Here is a 14,816-nt window from a genome sequence, read left to right as displayed (position 1 = left end):
GGTAGATATAGGCCTTTGTAGAAACTTGAACCATGAAGGCGAAATTTTCGATCTCCCTGGCCTTCAGCATCTTTTACCGAAACCGCCGCAAAATCAAGATTGCTTTATCATCAACCAAAAAATGGGATGTGATTTTTTTTTTGCTTGCTGCATAGGAATAGGCCTAGCCAGAAGACAGCAAAAAGGGCAATTAAAACCAAAAAACAAACAACTTACGCTAAATACGGTTAGGCCTAGTAGGTCAACGCCTACGGACTTTTGCAAGATTTGTTTAAAAGATGTTCAGCCGTAAACAATGAGAGGTACCTGTAAGTGATATTACTTATTGAATTACAGTCATATGCCCACCAGGCTAGACCTAGCCTAGGCCCTACTACTACTAATCAAAACAGAAAAAAAAATGGCGGCACGTGTAAATTAACAACTGCAACTGGGAATTTGAATTAGGTCTTGGCCTATAGGCTAGAGGGGCCAGGGAAGTTAAGACCACCTCATCCCCATCATTGATTAGGGCAGCCTTATAGACTGTAGAAGACTCTTGGGATACAAGTAAACAAGTAATGCGAGGATCCCGAAACCCGGTACTTAGCTTGTTTTATTTGCCGTAAGATCTCTCAGAGCTAGGCCTAGTTTGCATTGCAAACCCAACGTCGTTTTGAATCCACATGAAGTGATCATCCACGAAGTGAGCACACGAATTCCTTTGACTTGTGCTCATCCAGCCCATGAAAATTTGAATTGTAAAATTGACAAAATTAACTCAACAACGTCTTTTTACTATCTTTAGGTAACGTAAAACATTTACTTCGTGTGCACTTATAACCCCCTACAACACAATTTACTGGCATATTGTGTAAAACTCGGGAAACTGTAATATACTAACAGCCTAGGGTAGAAGCTGGGGCTTTTCTTCCTCCACTAGGACACCGTCGCAGTGTTTATTTTGATTTCGCGCTTGGATGATATGAAGTTTGGCAAAGTCGGTCACCAATGACGTCATTGAGTGACCTCGTTGTTTCTAAGGTCTTTCAAAAATGACACTTTAAACTCATTTTTTCGTACAAAATCAATTTTATTCGTAATTTATGACCAACACTTGTGTTTATAATATATTTATAAATATAAACACGCTGTAGTTTATAAAAATTGTCAGAATAGGTGGCAGAGGCACTTTAAATTTGCTATTGTGACAACCGTGTGGTGGTGTCAGAATAGCCAATATAACACTGGAATGGAAGCGATGCTTCCAAGACTGTGTGCGCATGCTCTTCTAATCACAAATCGGGACCTCCACTGCCGATAGGGTTCCATCTATAGGCGTAATCTCAATGATTAAAGTTTAAATAAATTTGCATGCATATAACCGGTATAGAAGAAACTTTAAAAATAATGAACATTTCAAGTGCAAGAAATGTAAGATAAATGAAGAACCTGGTAGAGAAATTCTGATGAATACTGCAAAGCACATTATGGTCGGTGAAGATGAACTCAAGATTGTTGATAGTTCTGCTACTTGGGTGACATGGTTAGTGCCAGCGGTGGTGCTGATTTAAGCCTAACGGTTCGGATCAGGTGTGGTTGGAAGAAGAATAGAGAACTGCTGCCATTATGTTAAATATCGGTTAGTTGTTGGTGACTTTTAATGAGTAGTATGCACAGTATGCACAGTTCCTTTTAGTTCACTGCCAACTTTTATTCACACAAACTGTACGTTGGTTACAATCAGCTAAACTCCAGGTTTTAGGTGTTAGAGAACCCTTTTAGAGTGGAGTCAGCTCAGCCCTGTACTTTTCTTCTGTGTACTCTTAACTACTAAACTGAATCTAACTACTGACTACTGATTACTGACTCAGTGATATGGGGGTGTTTGCCTATTATACTTTAGGTAATGGGGGTGTGTCTCAAGTAAGTCACCCCATACTTTTAGAGTTTCTGAATTGGATCACAGAGAAATTCTTTCTCTATGCTTTAGTAACTTGTTTACAAAAAAACTGCTAATTAAGATGTATCACAAACTTCAGAGCTTGGGCTCAAAACTGACAATCATAGATTCATAGTGTGAGAAAGGCCAAGTCCAACTGACTAGGGTAAAGTTATACAATGTCCAATTATATTATTAGATTATCTGTATACTCAAGTTGACCATTAAAACTGTCAAACCAATTTAAGGCATTTATCAGGTGAAAGATATTGATTCCAATGGTTATGCAAGTTAATACCATTAAACCTTAATACTACATTACAATTACTCACTTTCAAATCAGTTTCTTTGCACATTAAAGGGAGACTGTACTGTGCATGTGTCATTAACATTAGATATAACAACATAAAAAAACAACAAACAATTAGTTAAAAATATACAATTAAATAGCAAAAGTTACAAAAAAATCTAGGAAGTCAGAAGGACTAAAAGTTGTGTAATAAAAAAGAAAGCTCAAAAGTATCAAAAATTGCATGAAAAGTCAACAATGGGCATAGGGGAAATTTTTGTGAGGTCAACACAGATTCTCGCGTCTTCACTGTTTTTCTTCTGGACTACCACAATTCCTGCGCACCACTCTGTTGGCTTTTCAATTTTCCGAATTATGCCGAGTGCTTCCATTTGCTCCAGCTCACTTATTACTTTTAGGAGCAAGGGTATCGGGATTCTGCGTGGAGTATTTAACACGTAAGGTTTGGCATCTGGTTCAGCTCGATAGTGTAATTGCCGTCACGCTTACCTAAACTAAAGTTGTTAATGATTTCACTTACTTCGTGTCTGATTATAAGGCCAAATTGGTCAATGATCTGTTTGCTTAGTAACGCTCGTTGTAAGGTTTCAACCACGTAATTGTTTCCCTTCGCCTCAAATTTTGCCTGAACATGCCTATCACTTTAGCTATCATTTGCTGAAAATTATAAAAAAACATGTGTTTTGGCCAAAGCGGAGTTTTTGGTAATACTGTACTTTTTTACCTGGTATGAATTTTTTACAATAATTTATAATTCAGGTTGCCCAGAAGAATCTAGTGTGTCAAAGTATTGATGATGAAAATTTATTATCCTCAACATGTATACCTATTTATATGTCAAATGATGTATATCCACAGTTTTACACATTCCTGTATGCAAGTAATTTGGCCAAAGTTTTTTAGCAACTACAGAATTTCTGTTGACTTTGATAACTGTAGGCCTACAGTATGTTTGAGCATAAGGCCAGTGATACAGCTTTAATGATGATTTCACAGTTTCTTGTAATGTTAAATATTAATTGCTTGAAAGTTAAGTAATGGTGGCATCAAGGAAGAAGATTATCATATTTTATTATGTTATTTTAATGAGTCTAAGACTAAACTCTGGATTATTATATTAATTGTTTATTCACCCTAAAATATAATCTGCATGAATCAGAAAAAATAGATAGTGTAATATTATCAACATAATTTCTAGGAGCTAATTATCTATAATTTTAATATTTTCTTTTTGGATTGGATTGTATTTATTCGGTGTAAACATCAAAGGATAACCCAGGATGAAGACTTACTTCCAGTGGGGTCCTTTTGGTAGTGATTGGACAGTACACCGGTAGACAATCCCCTACATTTTTCCAAAGAGTACCGCATTTTTTAACATGCACATCTGAAAGACGGTGCGCTATAGTAATTTGCTTTTCAGCCCTCTAGCTGAAATACAAGGAAGGCAACGATAGGAATTAAACTGGGGACCAAGAGATCTCCATGGTTCAGCACACACAGTGGCTACACCAGTTAATAGCCAACTGAGCTAAGCTGCATCATGTGTACAGGGCCCTTAGTAAATAGAGCACATTTAAACCTGACTAGTCAGGTGTTTGTTAATTTGTGTATCAAGGTTTATGACCCATTAAACTGTCAATTATATCCTTGAGTGAGGCATAGCTAGTCAAGTTGCACTACTATACTACTTTCAGTGACCTTGCTTGCAAAAAACCTGCTGTGATTAATGTATGTAGTAAGCTCTTTATAACTATAACTGTAATTAATTTGCTAAGCTCATCCAAACTAATCTCTAGTCCATAAAATGAAATATATTGATGCAAATCAGATGGCGGATCCAGTAGGGGGAATGTTCCCCGCCCCCATTTTGCCACTAGATTTTAGGGCCTGTTTCTACTGGAAAGAAATAATCGATTAAAAATAGCTTTTTCAAAAAACCGCTTTTATTCTCGCAGTAGAAACGGGACCAGTTTGAAAAGAAGCGAATAAAAAAAATTGATTAAAAACACGCGATTTAAAACACTCAATGGATAGCGTGTTTGAATGACAAATAACCGATTTTGGCTGTGCACCTTTTAGCTGCAACACAAAAAAAGTGATTATCAGGTGAAATGTGACCTCCAGGTCAATCACTGCAAAGACTAGATCGTATTAGACAAAAACTTTCAAAAAAATGTGTCCTCTTGTACATGTAAACGTCAAAAAACATGTGGAGTGACGAATTCGTTTTGTAATATTATTTTGTGAGGGGATATTGGGCCTAGGCCTCTCCGCTCTTTTGGGCCTACCGTTGTCCTCGTCTGGTCGCTCGTTCATTGTGCCGATGAGCACAGCCGAAAACATTTGCCTTCTCGCCCCACACCGTATCTTACTCCTCGTCATCATGACAGGAATAAGAAAGATACTATCCTATACAATTAGGAAAACAATTTGTGTTGTATAAACAAAATGGTGACGTAATTTCCGTCACAAAAATCGATTTTCGAAAAATCAAAAATGCAGTTGCAACACGAGCAGGCTGTCTGGTACTCATTATAAAAGCAGTTTAAAAAAATCGATTATTTTGTGTTTATCAGTAGAAACACACCCATAAAAATTCCAATGCATATCAATGTTATGTGCTACTCACTTATCTATCTGAAACTGTTGTGTCCCCCCAATGAAAAATTCTGGAGCCGCCCCTGCAATATGTTCTGCTATACTGATAGTGGTATTGATGATAGTTTGAATATATTGCTACTATTTCTGTGCTGAAATATTAAAAACAAATTTCTGTGCTGAAATTAACAAATGGAAATAATAGCAGAAATATATTCTTGTTTCATTTTATTCCAGATTCCATTATTAGAAACTTCTTGACTACAAAGCAGAAACAATTGTATCAGGATGTGAACCGAATGACCCCAGCCATCTGGCATGAAGATCATGAAGTAGATATTGCAGATGTATTCACTGAACTCATCTTAATGCAATCTAAAAAAACAGACAGAGGATCAAAAGCCAAGTCAACATCTATAAAAAAGAAAGGTAGACCCACATCATTAACAGAGGTATTAGGTGTTATTAAATCAACAGAATCATGTAAGGTATTAATAACAGGAAAGGGAGGAATGGGTAAGTCTACCCTCCTTAGATATATTGCTTACCAATGGGCTACCGATAATGTAGATGCGTTTGCTAATAAATTATTGTTCCTGATAAATGTTAGAGACCTAAAAGCAGGTGAATGTTTTTTAGACAATATTATGAAGGAAATTGATTTGAGAGCATTGATTCTTAAGAACAAGTTGTCATCTGATTCAGTTGAAACTTTTCTGGTCACTCATGCTGATGAAATAGTGATTCTGTTGGATGGGTATGATGAGTTAGAAAAAGGTGCTAAAGATCCAATAGGCCTATTTAAAAGAACTGAATTGGGAGGAAGCACCGTATTGATGTCATCACGACCAGACAACATAGTTAAATTTATTAAATGCTGTGATTTACATATTAAAGTAAAGGGGTTCAGTCCAAACAACATAAAGAAATATATCCATAATCATTTTTATTCAATTAGTAAAGGTGGAATTGGTGATTCACTTACTAGGGAGTTTAGACTTGATTATATTGTAGATGACGGTGGTGGTGGTGGTGGTAGTGATGATGATTATTATGATAGGTATGAAGATGAGTTCACATGGAATGGTGATGTCATTGGTGGTGATCACAAAGAAGCATTTGAATTGTGCTCATCTCCACTGTTATTGCTTAAGATTTGTACAATGTGGGGAGATAAACAGTGCCTTCCTTCAGATTTGTCAGATCTTTTCAAGGAGTTGTTTTGTTCCATTTTAAATCAATACCAAAACAGGGGTGGAAGTAAAACATGTATTTCTCAGTTTGATAGAATTCCCGAGGAATATAGACATGCCATTCTCTTATTAGGAGAATGTATGTATGAAGGTTTAAAGGAAAATAAACTGTCTATTGACAAATATGTTTTGTTAAAAAAAGCAAAAGATAAAGAATTAGTATGCTTAGCACTGAAACTTGGATTTGTTTATAAAGATAGTGCTGTTCAGCCAGGTGATCTTAGGGAGATTTATACAACCCCACATAAATTAATGTCAGAGTCACTAGCAGGATTTTATGTGTCTGAACAAAGCCAAAAAGGGATTTTGAAAGCTGATGAATATGAGGTGATAAGATATAATAAATATTTAAAAATGACAAGAGTATTTATTGTAGGATTTCTTGGTGCTGAAGCATGTACATTTGTAAGAAATTGGTTGATAATCAGGGCCCCAAATTATTACTCTATAGCACAGTGTTTGAGACATGTAAAGAAGGATTATGAAGACCATGTACTACAGGAATTAGATAAACACATGTCCAATGATATGAAAGTACATTGTGAGCAAATATGCGAGTCTGTAAGAAGTGTTCTTGATGACGAAGACTTAACAAATGTGCATTTATTCAAACTTATGAATACACATTATTTCCTTAATTACTTTCAAGTTGATAAAGAGAAAGCATTTCCTTTGATAAACACATCCGATGAAGAGTCTTTAAGACATTCTTGCAGAAATATTGTGCATAACACAGTTGTACTACCAAGAGTATATCAAACAAAACATTTTTTAAAATATATTTCAAATTGGGGAGATAAAGAAATCAATATTCTGTCAGCAGAGATGAAAAAAATAGATTTAACATATAACTTCACTTCCATAACGTTAGACTTCAAATGTAATTCCTTATTTTTTATTCATTTCCTGAAACATGCAAATAACCTATCTTACTTGCATATAAAGGAACCTTGGCTTACAATGTCTACATTCAGGTTAGTTATCAACGAGTTACACAAAATTCATGTAAAGTTAAAATTAAACAAACTTGATATAAGTAAGAATAACTTAGTTTCAATCTGTAAAAAAACATTTGCTTACCTTGTAGAGATATCTCCATACCTGACTCATATTGACATGAGCAATTGTAATCTATCAGGTAGTATTGTTAATGAATTAATGGATGAATGTGGTAGGATGAATGTAGGATTGAAAGATAACATGCTTAGATTAGAAGGCAATGACCTTTCAGATATTGATGGTAAGCCACTTGCTAAGTTAGTCAGGATACTTAATGAACCTTATACCACCTTCAGATGGGAAGATTATTCTCTTACAGGTAATAATCTAGAAAAGCTGGTTGAATCAGTAGGTGACAAGACATTGAATTGGATAATCATAGACATGAGTAGGGTTAACCTATCTTCAATTAGTGGAAAAACATTAGCTTGCCTTTTCAAGATCTCTACACAACTAATCTATATTCTGATGAGACATTGTAGTTTATCAGGTAGTATTATTAATGAAATGATGGTGGAATGTCATAAGATGGATGTAGTATTGAAAAACAACATGCTTCGATTGGAGGGCAATAACTTTTCAGATATTGATGGTAAATCACTTGCTGAGTTACTAAGTCTAATTAATGTGCCTGGTGATACATTTACATGGAGTGATTACTCATTCACAGCTGATAATCTAGAAAAGCTTGCTGAATCAATCGATGAGAATCAGACATTGAATTGGAAAAGGATAGACATAAGTAGGATTAACCTATCTTTAATCAGTGGAAGAACATTAGCTTGCCTGTTTACAATCTTTACAGACCTGATCCATTTTGACATGAGCCATTGTAATTTATCCGGTGGTATTTTTAAGGAAATGATGGTGGAATGTCATAAGATAGATGTAGTATTGAAAGACAGCATGCTTAGTTTGGAGGGCAATGACCTTTCAGGTATTGATGGTGAATCACTTGCTGAGTTACTTCGTTTAATTAATGTGCCTGGTGTTACATTTACATGGAGTGATTACTCACTTACAGCTGATAATCTAGAAAAGCTTGTTGAATCTATAGGTGAGAATGAGACATTGAATTGGAAAAGGATAGACATGAGAAAGATTAACCTATCTTCAATCAGGGGAAGAACATTAGCTATCCTTTTTAGGATCTCTACACACCTGGTCCATATTGACATGAGTCATTGTAGATTATCAGGTAGTAGTATTAAGGAAATGATGGAGGCATGTCGTATGATGAGTATAGTATTGAAAGACATGCTTATTTTGGAGGGTAATGACCTTTCAGATATTGATGGTAAATCACTTGTTGAGTTAATTAAGACTTGTCAGCCAGAATGTGTGTTTACATGGAGTGATTACTCACTCACTGCTGATAATTTAGAAAAGCTGGTTGAATCAGTGGGTGAGAATGAGACGTTGAATTGGAAATGGGTTGACATGAGTAGGATTAACCTATCTTCAATCAATGGAAGAACATTAGCTTGTCTTGTTACAATTTCTACACACCTGATTTATATTGACATGAGACATTGCAGTTTATCAGGTAGTATTGTTAATGAAATGTTAATTGAATGTCATAGGATGAATGTAGAATTGAAAAAAAACATGCTTAGGTTGGAGGGTAATGATCTTTCAGATATTGATGGAAAATCACTTGCTAAGTTATGTAGTGTAATTAATCTGCCCCATGATACATCATGGAGTGATTACTCATTTACACCTGATAGTCTAGAAAAGCTTGTTAAATCAATTGGTGAGAATGAGACATTGAATTGGAAAAAGTTAGACTTGAGAAGGATTAACCTATCTACAATCAGTGGAAAAACATTAGCTTACCTTTTTAAAATCTCTACACACCTGGTCAGTATTGACATGAGACATTGTAATTTATCAGGTAGTATCATTAATGAAATGATAATTGAATGTTGTAGGATGAATGCAGTATTGAAAAACAACATGCTTAGATTAGATGGCAATAACCTTTCAGGTATTGATGGTAACACACTTGCTGAGTTAATTAGTGTAATTCATGTGGCTGGTGATACATTTACATGGAGTGATTACTTACTTACAGCTGATAATCTAGAAAAGCTGGTTGATTCAATAGGTGACAGGACATTGAATTGGAAAATCATAGACATGAGTAGGATTAACCTATCTTCAATCAGTGGAAAAACATTAGCAATATTTTTAAAGATCTCTCCACATCTGATTGATATTGACATGAGCCATTGTAGTTTATCAGTTAGTGTTATTGAGGAAATGATGGTTGAATGTAGTAGGATGAATGTAGTACTGAAAAACAACATACTCAGATTGAAGGGCAATAACCTTATAGATATTGATTGTAAATCACTTGCTGAGTTGCTTAGTATAATTAATCAACTTGGTGATACATTTTTATGGAGTGATTACTCATTTAAAGCTGGTAACGCAGAAAATCAGGTTGAATCAAAAGGTGAGAATGAGACATTGAATTGGGAGTGGATAAATGTGAGTGGGATTAACCTATCTTTGATCAGTGGGAGAAAATTAGCTCGCCTTTTTAAGGTCTTTACTCACTTGATCTGTATTGACATGAGACATTGTAATTTATCAGGTAATATTGTTAATGAAATGATGGAGGAATGTTGTAGGATGAACATCATTTTGGAAGACGACATGCTTAGACTGGAGGGCAATGACCTTTCCGATATCAATGGTAAATCACTTGCTGACATAATTTGTGTAATTAATCTGCCTGGTGATACATTTACATGGAGTGATTACTCATTTACAGCTTATAATGTAGAAAAGCTGGTTGAATCAATAGGAGAGAGTGAGACATTAGATTGGGAAAAGATAAACATGAGTAGGATTAACCTATCTTCAATCAGTGGAAAAACATTAGCTTGCCTTTTTAAGATCTCTACAAAACTGGTCCATATTGACCTGAGACATTGTAGTTTATCAGGTAGTATTCTAACAGAAATGATGGAGGAATGCCATAGGATGAATGTATTATTGGAAGACAACATGCTTAGATTGGAGGGCAATGACCTTTCAGATATTGGTGGTGAATCACTGGGTGAGTTACTTAGTGGAATTAATCTCCCTGATGATACTTTTATATGGAGTAATTACTCATTTACAGCTAATAATGTAGAAGTGTTGGTTGAGTCAATAGGAGAGAGTGAAACATTAGATTGGGAAAAGATAGACATGAGTAGGATTAACCTATCTTCAATCAGTGGAAAAACATTAGCTTGCCTTTTTAAGATCTCTACAGAACTGGTCCATATTGACCTGAGACATTGTAGTTTATCAGGTAGTATTCTAACTGAAATGATGGAGGAATGCCATAGGATGAATGTATTATTGGAAGACAACATGCTTAGATTGGAGGGCAATGACCTTTCAGATATTGGTGGTGAATCACTGGGTGAGTTACTTAGTGTAATTTATCTCTCTGATGATACTTTAATATGGAGTGATTACTCATTTACAGCTAATAATGTAGAAGAGTTGGTTGAATCAATAGGAGAGAGTGAGACATCAGATTGGGAAAAGATAGACATGAGTAGGATTAACCTATCTTCAATCAGTGGAAAAACATTAGCTTGCCTATTTAAGATCTCTACAGAACTGGTCCATATTGACCTGAGACATTGTAGTTTATCAGGTAGTATTGTTAATGACATGATGGAGGAATGTTGTAGGATGGATGTATTATTGGAATACAACATGCTTAGATTGGAAGGCAATGACCTTTCAGATATTGATGGTGAATCACTTGCTGAGTTACTTAATGTAATTAGTCTGTCTAGTGATACATTTACATGGAGTGATTACTTACTCACAGCTGATAATCTAGAAAAGCTGGTTGAATCAATAGGTGAGAATGAGACATTGAATTGGGAATGGATAGACATGAGTAAGGTTAACCTATCTTCAATCAGAGGAAGAACATTAGCTTGCTTTTCGAAGATCTCCACATACATGGCCCCTATTGACCTGAGACATTGTAGTTTATCAGGATGTATTATTAAAGAAATGATGGAGGAATGTTGTAGGATGGATGTATTATTGGAAAACAACATACTTAGATTGGAGGGCAATAACCTTTCAGATATTGATGGTGAATCACTTGCTGAGTTAATCAGTGTAATTAATGTGCCTGGTGATACATTTACATGGAGTGATTATGCACTTACAGCTGATAATCTAGAAAAGCTGTTTGAATCAGTAGGAGAGAATAAGATATTAATGTGGAGAAAGATAGACATGAGTTTTGTTAACTTATCTTTAATCAGTGGAAGAACATTAGCTTGCCTTTTAAAGATTTCTACACAGCTGATCGTTATTGATATGAGGCATTGTAATTTATCAGGTAGTATTGTTAATGAAATGATGGAAGAATGCTGTAGGATGGATGTATCATTGGAAGAAAACATGCTTAAATTGCAAGGCAATGACCTTTCAGATATTAATGGTGAATCACTTGCTAACATAATTTGTGTAATTAATCTCCCTGATGATACTTTTATATGGAGTGATTACTCGTTTACAGCTAATAATGTAGAAAAGCTGGTTGAATCAATAGGAGAGAGTGAGACATCAGATTGGGAAAAGATAGACATGAGTAGGATTAACCTATCTTCAATCAGTGGAAAAACATTAGCTTGCCTATTTAAGATCTCTACAGAACTGGTCCATATTGACCTGAGACATTGTAGTTTATCAGGTAGTATTCTAACTGAAATGATGGAGGAATGCCATAGGATGAATGTATTATTGGAAGACAACATGCTTAGATTGGAGGGTAATGACCTTTCAGATATTGGTGGTGAATCACTGGGTGAGTTACTTAGTGTAATTTATCTCCCTAATGATACTTTTATATGGAGTGATTACTCATTTACAGCTGATTATCTAGAAAAGCTGGTTGAATCAATAGGTGAGAATGTGATATTGAATTGGAAATGGATAGACATGAGTTGGATTAGCCTATCTTTAATAAGTGGAAGAACATTAGCTTGCCTTTTAAAGATATCTACAAACCTAGACCATATTGACATGAGTTATTGTAGCTTATCAGGTAGTATCATTAGTGAAATGATGGAGGAGTGTTGTAGGATGAACATAATTTTGGGAGCTGAAGTGCTTAGATTGGAGGGCAATGACCTTTCTGATATTAATGGTAAATCACTTGCTGACATAATTAGTGTAATTAGTCTGCCTGGTGATACATTTACATGGAGTGATTACTCATTTACAGCTTATAATGTAGAAAAGCTGGTTGAGTCAATAGGAGAGAGTGAGACATTGGATTGGGAAAAGATAGACATGAGTAGGATTAACCTATCTTCAATCAGTGGAAAAACATTAGCTTGCCTATTTAAGATCTCTACAGAACTGGTCCATATTGACCTGAGACATTGTAATTTATCAGGTAGTATTCTAACTGAAATGATGGAGGAATGCCATAGGATGAATGTAGTATTGAAAGACAACATGCTTAGATTGTAGGGCAATGACCTTTTAGATATTGATGGTAAATCACTTGCTAAGTTACTTAGGGCCCGTTCGAGCAAAAAACGCCAACCGTATTCCGTTTATTTCACCGGGTAATCGCGCTGAGCACTCAGTGGGTGGTCAACCGTTCGAGCAAGTTTTAGCTCATGGTCAACAACCCATTCTTTGTTTACTTGCTACTGCTGCTATAACCAAGGAGGTATAACTCCTTGCTAAAACTATAACGGTGAAACGATAATGTAGCTCAATAACTTATAATGGCTGCTTTAAAACCTTACGTAGGCTAGTTTATTGAAGTTTATTTCTTCGAATAATGGTAAATCTACAAATCGATCGCATAGCTATGCTACTAAATTTAGATTTTGTTGTGCATGTGTGAAAAGGCGAAGGAGAGCTGCAACCACGCCTGGGCCGTAACCTATTGAATTTCAAGCTGGGCTGTGAACAAAACATTTGGAAAAACAATTAGGTTGATTTATCATCGCCTCCAGCTCCATGGTCATTCCATACACGGTATTCTACCCAGCAATTTGATGGTCAAAATTGTCGCGGATAATACAGATGGTAAGGTAATTAGACTAGTGTCCGATCGGTTTTAGAAAGTGTGTACCGGTGAATTAACTGGTAAATCGCACAGATATTTATTTGCTTGAACAGGACCTAAGTCACAGTGTCAGGCAGTTCATGTATACAGGAATGTCCTTTGTGACACATTTACATGGAGTGATTACTCACTCACAGCTGATAATCTGAAAAAGCTGGTAGAATCTATAGGTGAGGATGCAGACCTGCCAGCCCTTGGGTCATGAAAATCTGGAGATGTATTTAAGAATCTTAAAAAAATCTGGAGATTTACCAAAAAATCTTGAGGTTTCCAGATAATGCAAGATACCAAAAAAGTCACGTCACTACAAATTATTGGCCGTTGGTGGCAAATCGAATTGAAAATGGCTGCTTGTTTATGCACCGCGAAGTGAGTAGGCGGCGAATACATTGAATAATAACGATAAAATCAATCAAATTATGCATAAATCGGAGTATTTTTGGGGAGGGGGTGGCCTGTGAAATCGGGTGAAAATTACATTCGATCGGGAGAACTGGAGATTTGTTTAAATATCAGGTGACACCCAACAGGATCGGGTGAGTTGGCAGGTCTGCCCATTCTTACTGGTCCATATTGACCTGAGACATTGTAGTTTTATCAGGTTGTATTGTTATTGAAATGATGGATGAATGTCGTAGAATGTATGAATTATTGGAAGAGAACATGCTTAGATTGGAGGGCATTGACCTTTCCGATATTAATGGTAAATCACTTGCTGACATAATTCATGTAATTAATCTGCCTGGTGATACGTTTACATGGAGTGATTACTCATTTACAGCTAATAATGTAGAAAAGCTGGTTGAGTCAATAGGAGAGAGTGAGACATTAGATTGGGAAAAGATAGACATGAGTAGGATTAACCTATCTACAATCAGTGGGTAAACATTAGCTTGCCTTTTTAAGATCTCTACATAACTGGTCCATATTGACCTGAGACATTGTAATTTATCAGGTAGTATTCTAACTGAAATGATGGAGGAATGCCATCAGTGGTGTAGCTAGGGGGGTCAAAGGGGGGCACGTGCCCTGGGTGCCACGTTTGAGGGGGAGCTGAAGTTGAAGAATGAGAGTAAACAAATAAGCACTTTTTAGAAAAACACGATGAAATTGATGTATTTCATCAGGCATGAATATTTTAATAAGAATCCGAATGTAGTTGTTTTTATTGGCAAATTCATTGATTGTGATTTCTTTTCAGTTCATTTCAACCATTTTCTCTTGTATTTTATCCTATTCTGTAATGACTACATGACTAAAGCTCATCCTGCCATATCTCAGAGCCACAATGGGAAAAGCGTGACTATCTGCTTTGGCACTACATAGTATTGAGAGTGATGAAGCAGACAACATTGCTAACATTGATCATGTTATTAACTTATTTGTTGATATAAATGCACACAGAATTCAGTTGCAAGTTTAAACAATGTTAAAAATTCAGCAACTTACAAGACTCTATTATAAGATAAATTTAGAGAATAAGAATACTGAGATGTATGCGATAAATAAACTTACAAATTAGGATAATGGTAAAGTTGTATACAAAGTTCCGAACATTGTAATGCAGTTTCAATAGTAAGAAGCAGGGATGGCGCCAGGGCCCCCTTCGCG

The 14,816-nt window shown here is 35.8% G+C and overlaps 1 protein-coding gene across 1 annotated transcript; it reads left to right on the top strand.

Moving 5' to 3' along the window:
- Positions 1 to 11,884: 11,884 nt before the first annotated feature.
- On the top strand, positions 11,885 to 14,408 carry LOC117113635. The gene is made up of 2 exons (XM_033257040.1): positions 11,885 to 12,518; positions 14,161 to 14,408. The coding sequence occupies exons 1-2, from the start codon at positions 12,059 to 12,061 to the stop codon at positions 14,208 to 14,210; spliced, it is 510 nt and encodes a 169-aa protein (XP_033112931.1). The 5' UTR covers positions 11,885 to 12,058; the 3' UTR covers positions 14,211 to 14,408.
- The last annotated feature ends 408 nt before the right edge of the window (positions 14,409 to 14,816 follow it).

Source organism: Anneissia japonica, unplaced genomic scaffold (assembly GCF_011630105.1).
Source record: "Anneissia japonica isolate Jap-2015-1 unplaced genomic scaffold, ASM1163010v1 scaffold287748_len1686314_cov196, whole genome shotgun sequence".
Taxonomy (NCBI): Eukaryota; Metazoa; Echinodermata; class Crinoidea; order Comatulida; family Comatulidae; genus Anneissia; species Anneissia japonica.
The sequence above is the reverse complement of the archived record's forward strand: the minus strand, read 5'-3'. Positions and strand labels throughout refer to the sequence as shown.

Bases quoted from the DNA above. Each gene is read 5' to 3' on its own strand.
- LOC117113635 (XM_033257040.1), top strand. From the start codon at position 12,059: ATGAGTTGGATTAGCCTATCTTTAATAAGTGGAAGAACATTAGCTTGC. The intron at 12,519-14,160 runs GTAGTATTCTAA...GTAATTTATCAG, and splicing joins GAGACATTGTAATTTATCAG to GTAGTATTCTAACTGAAATG.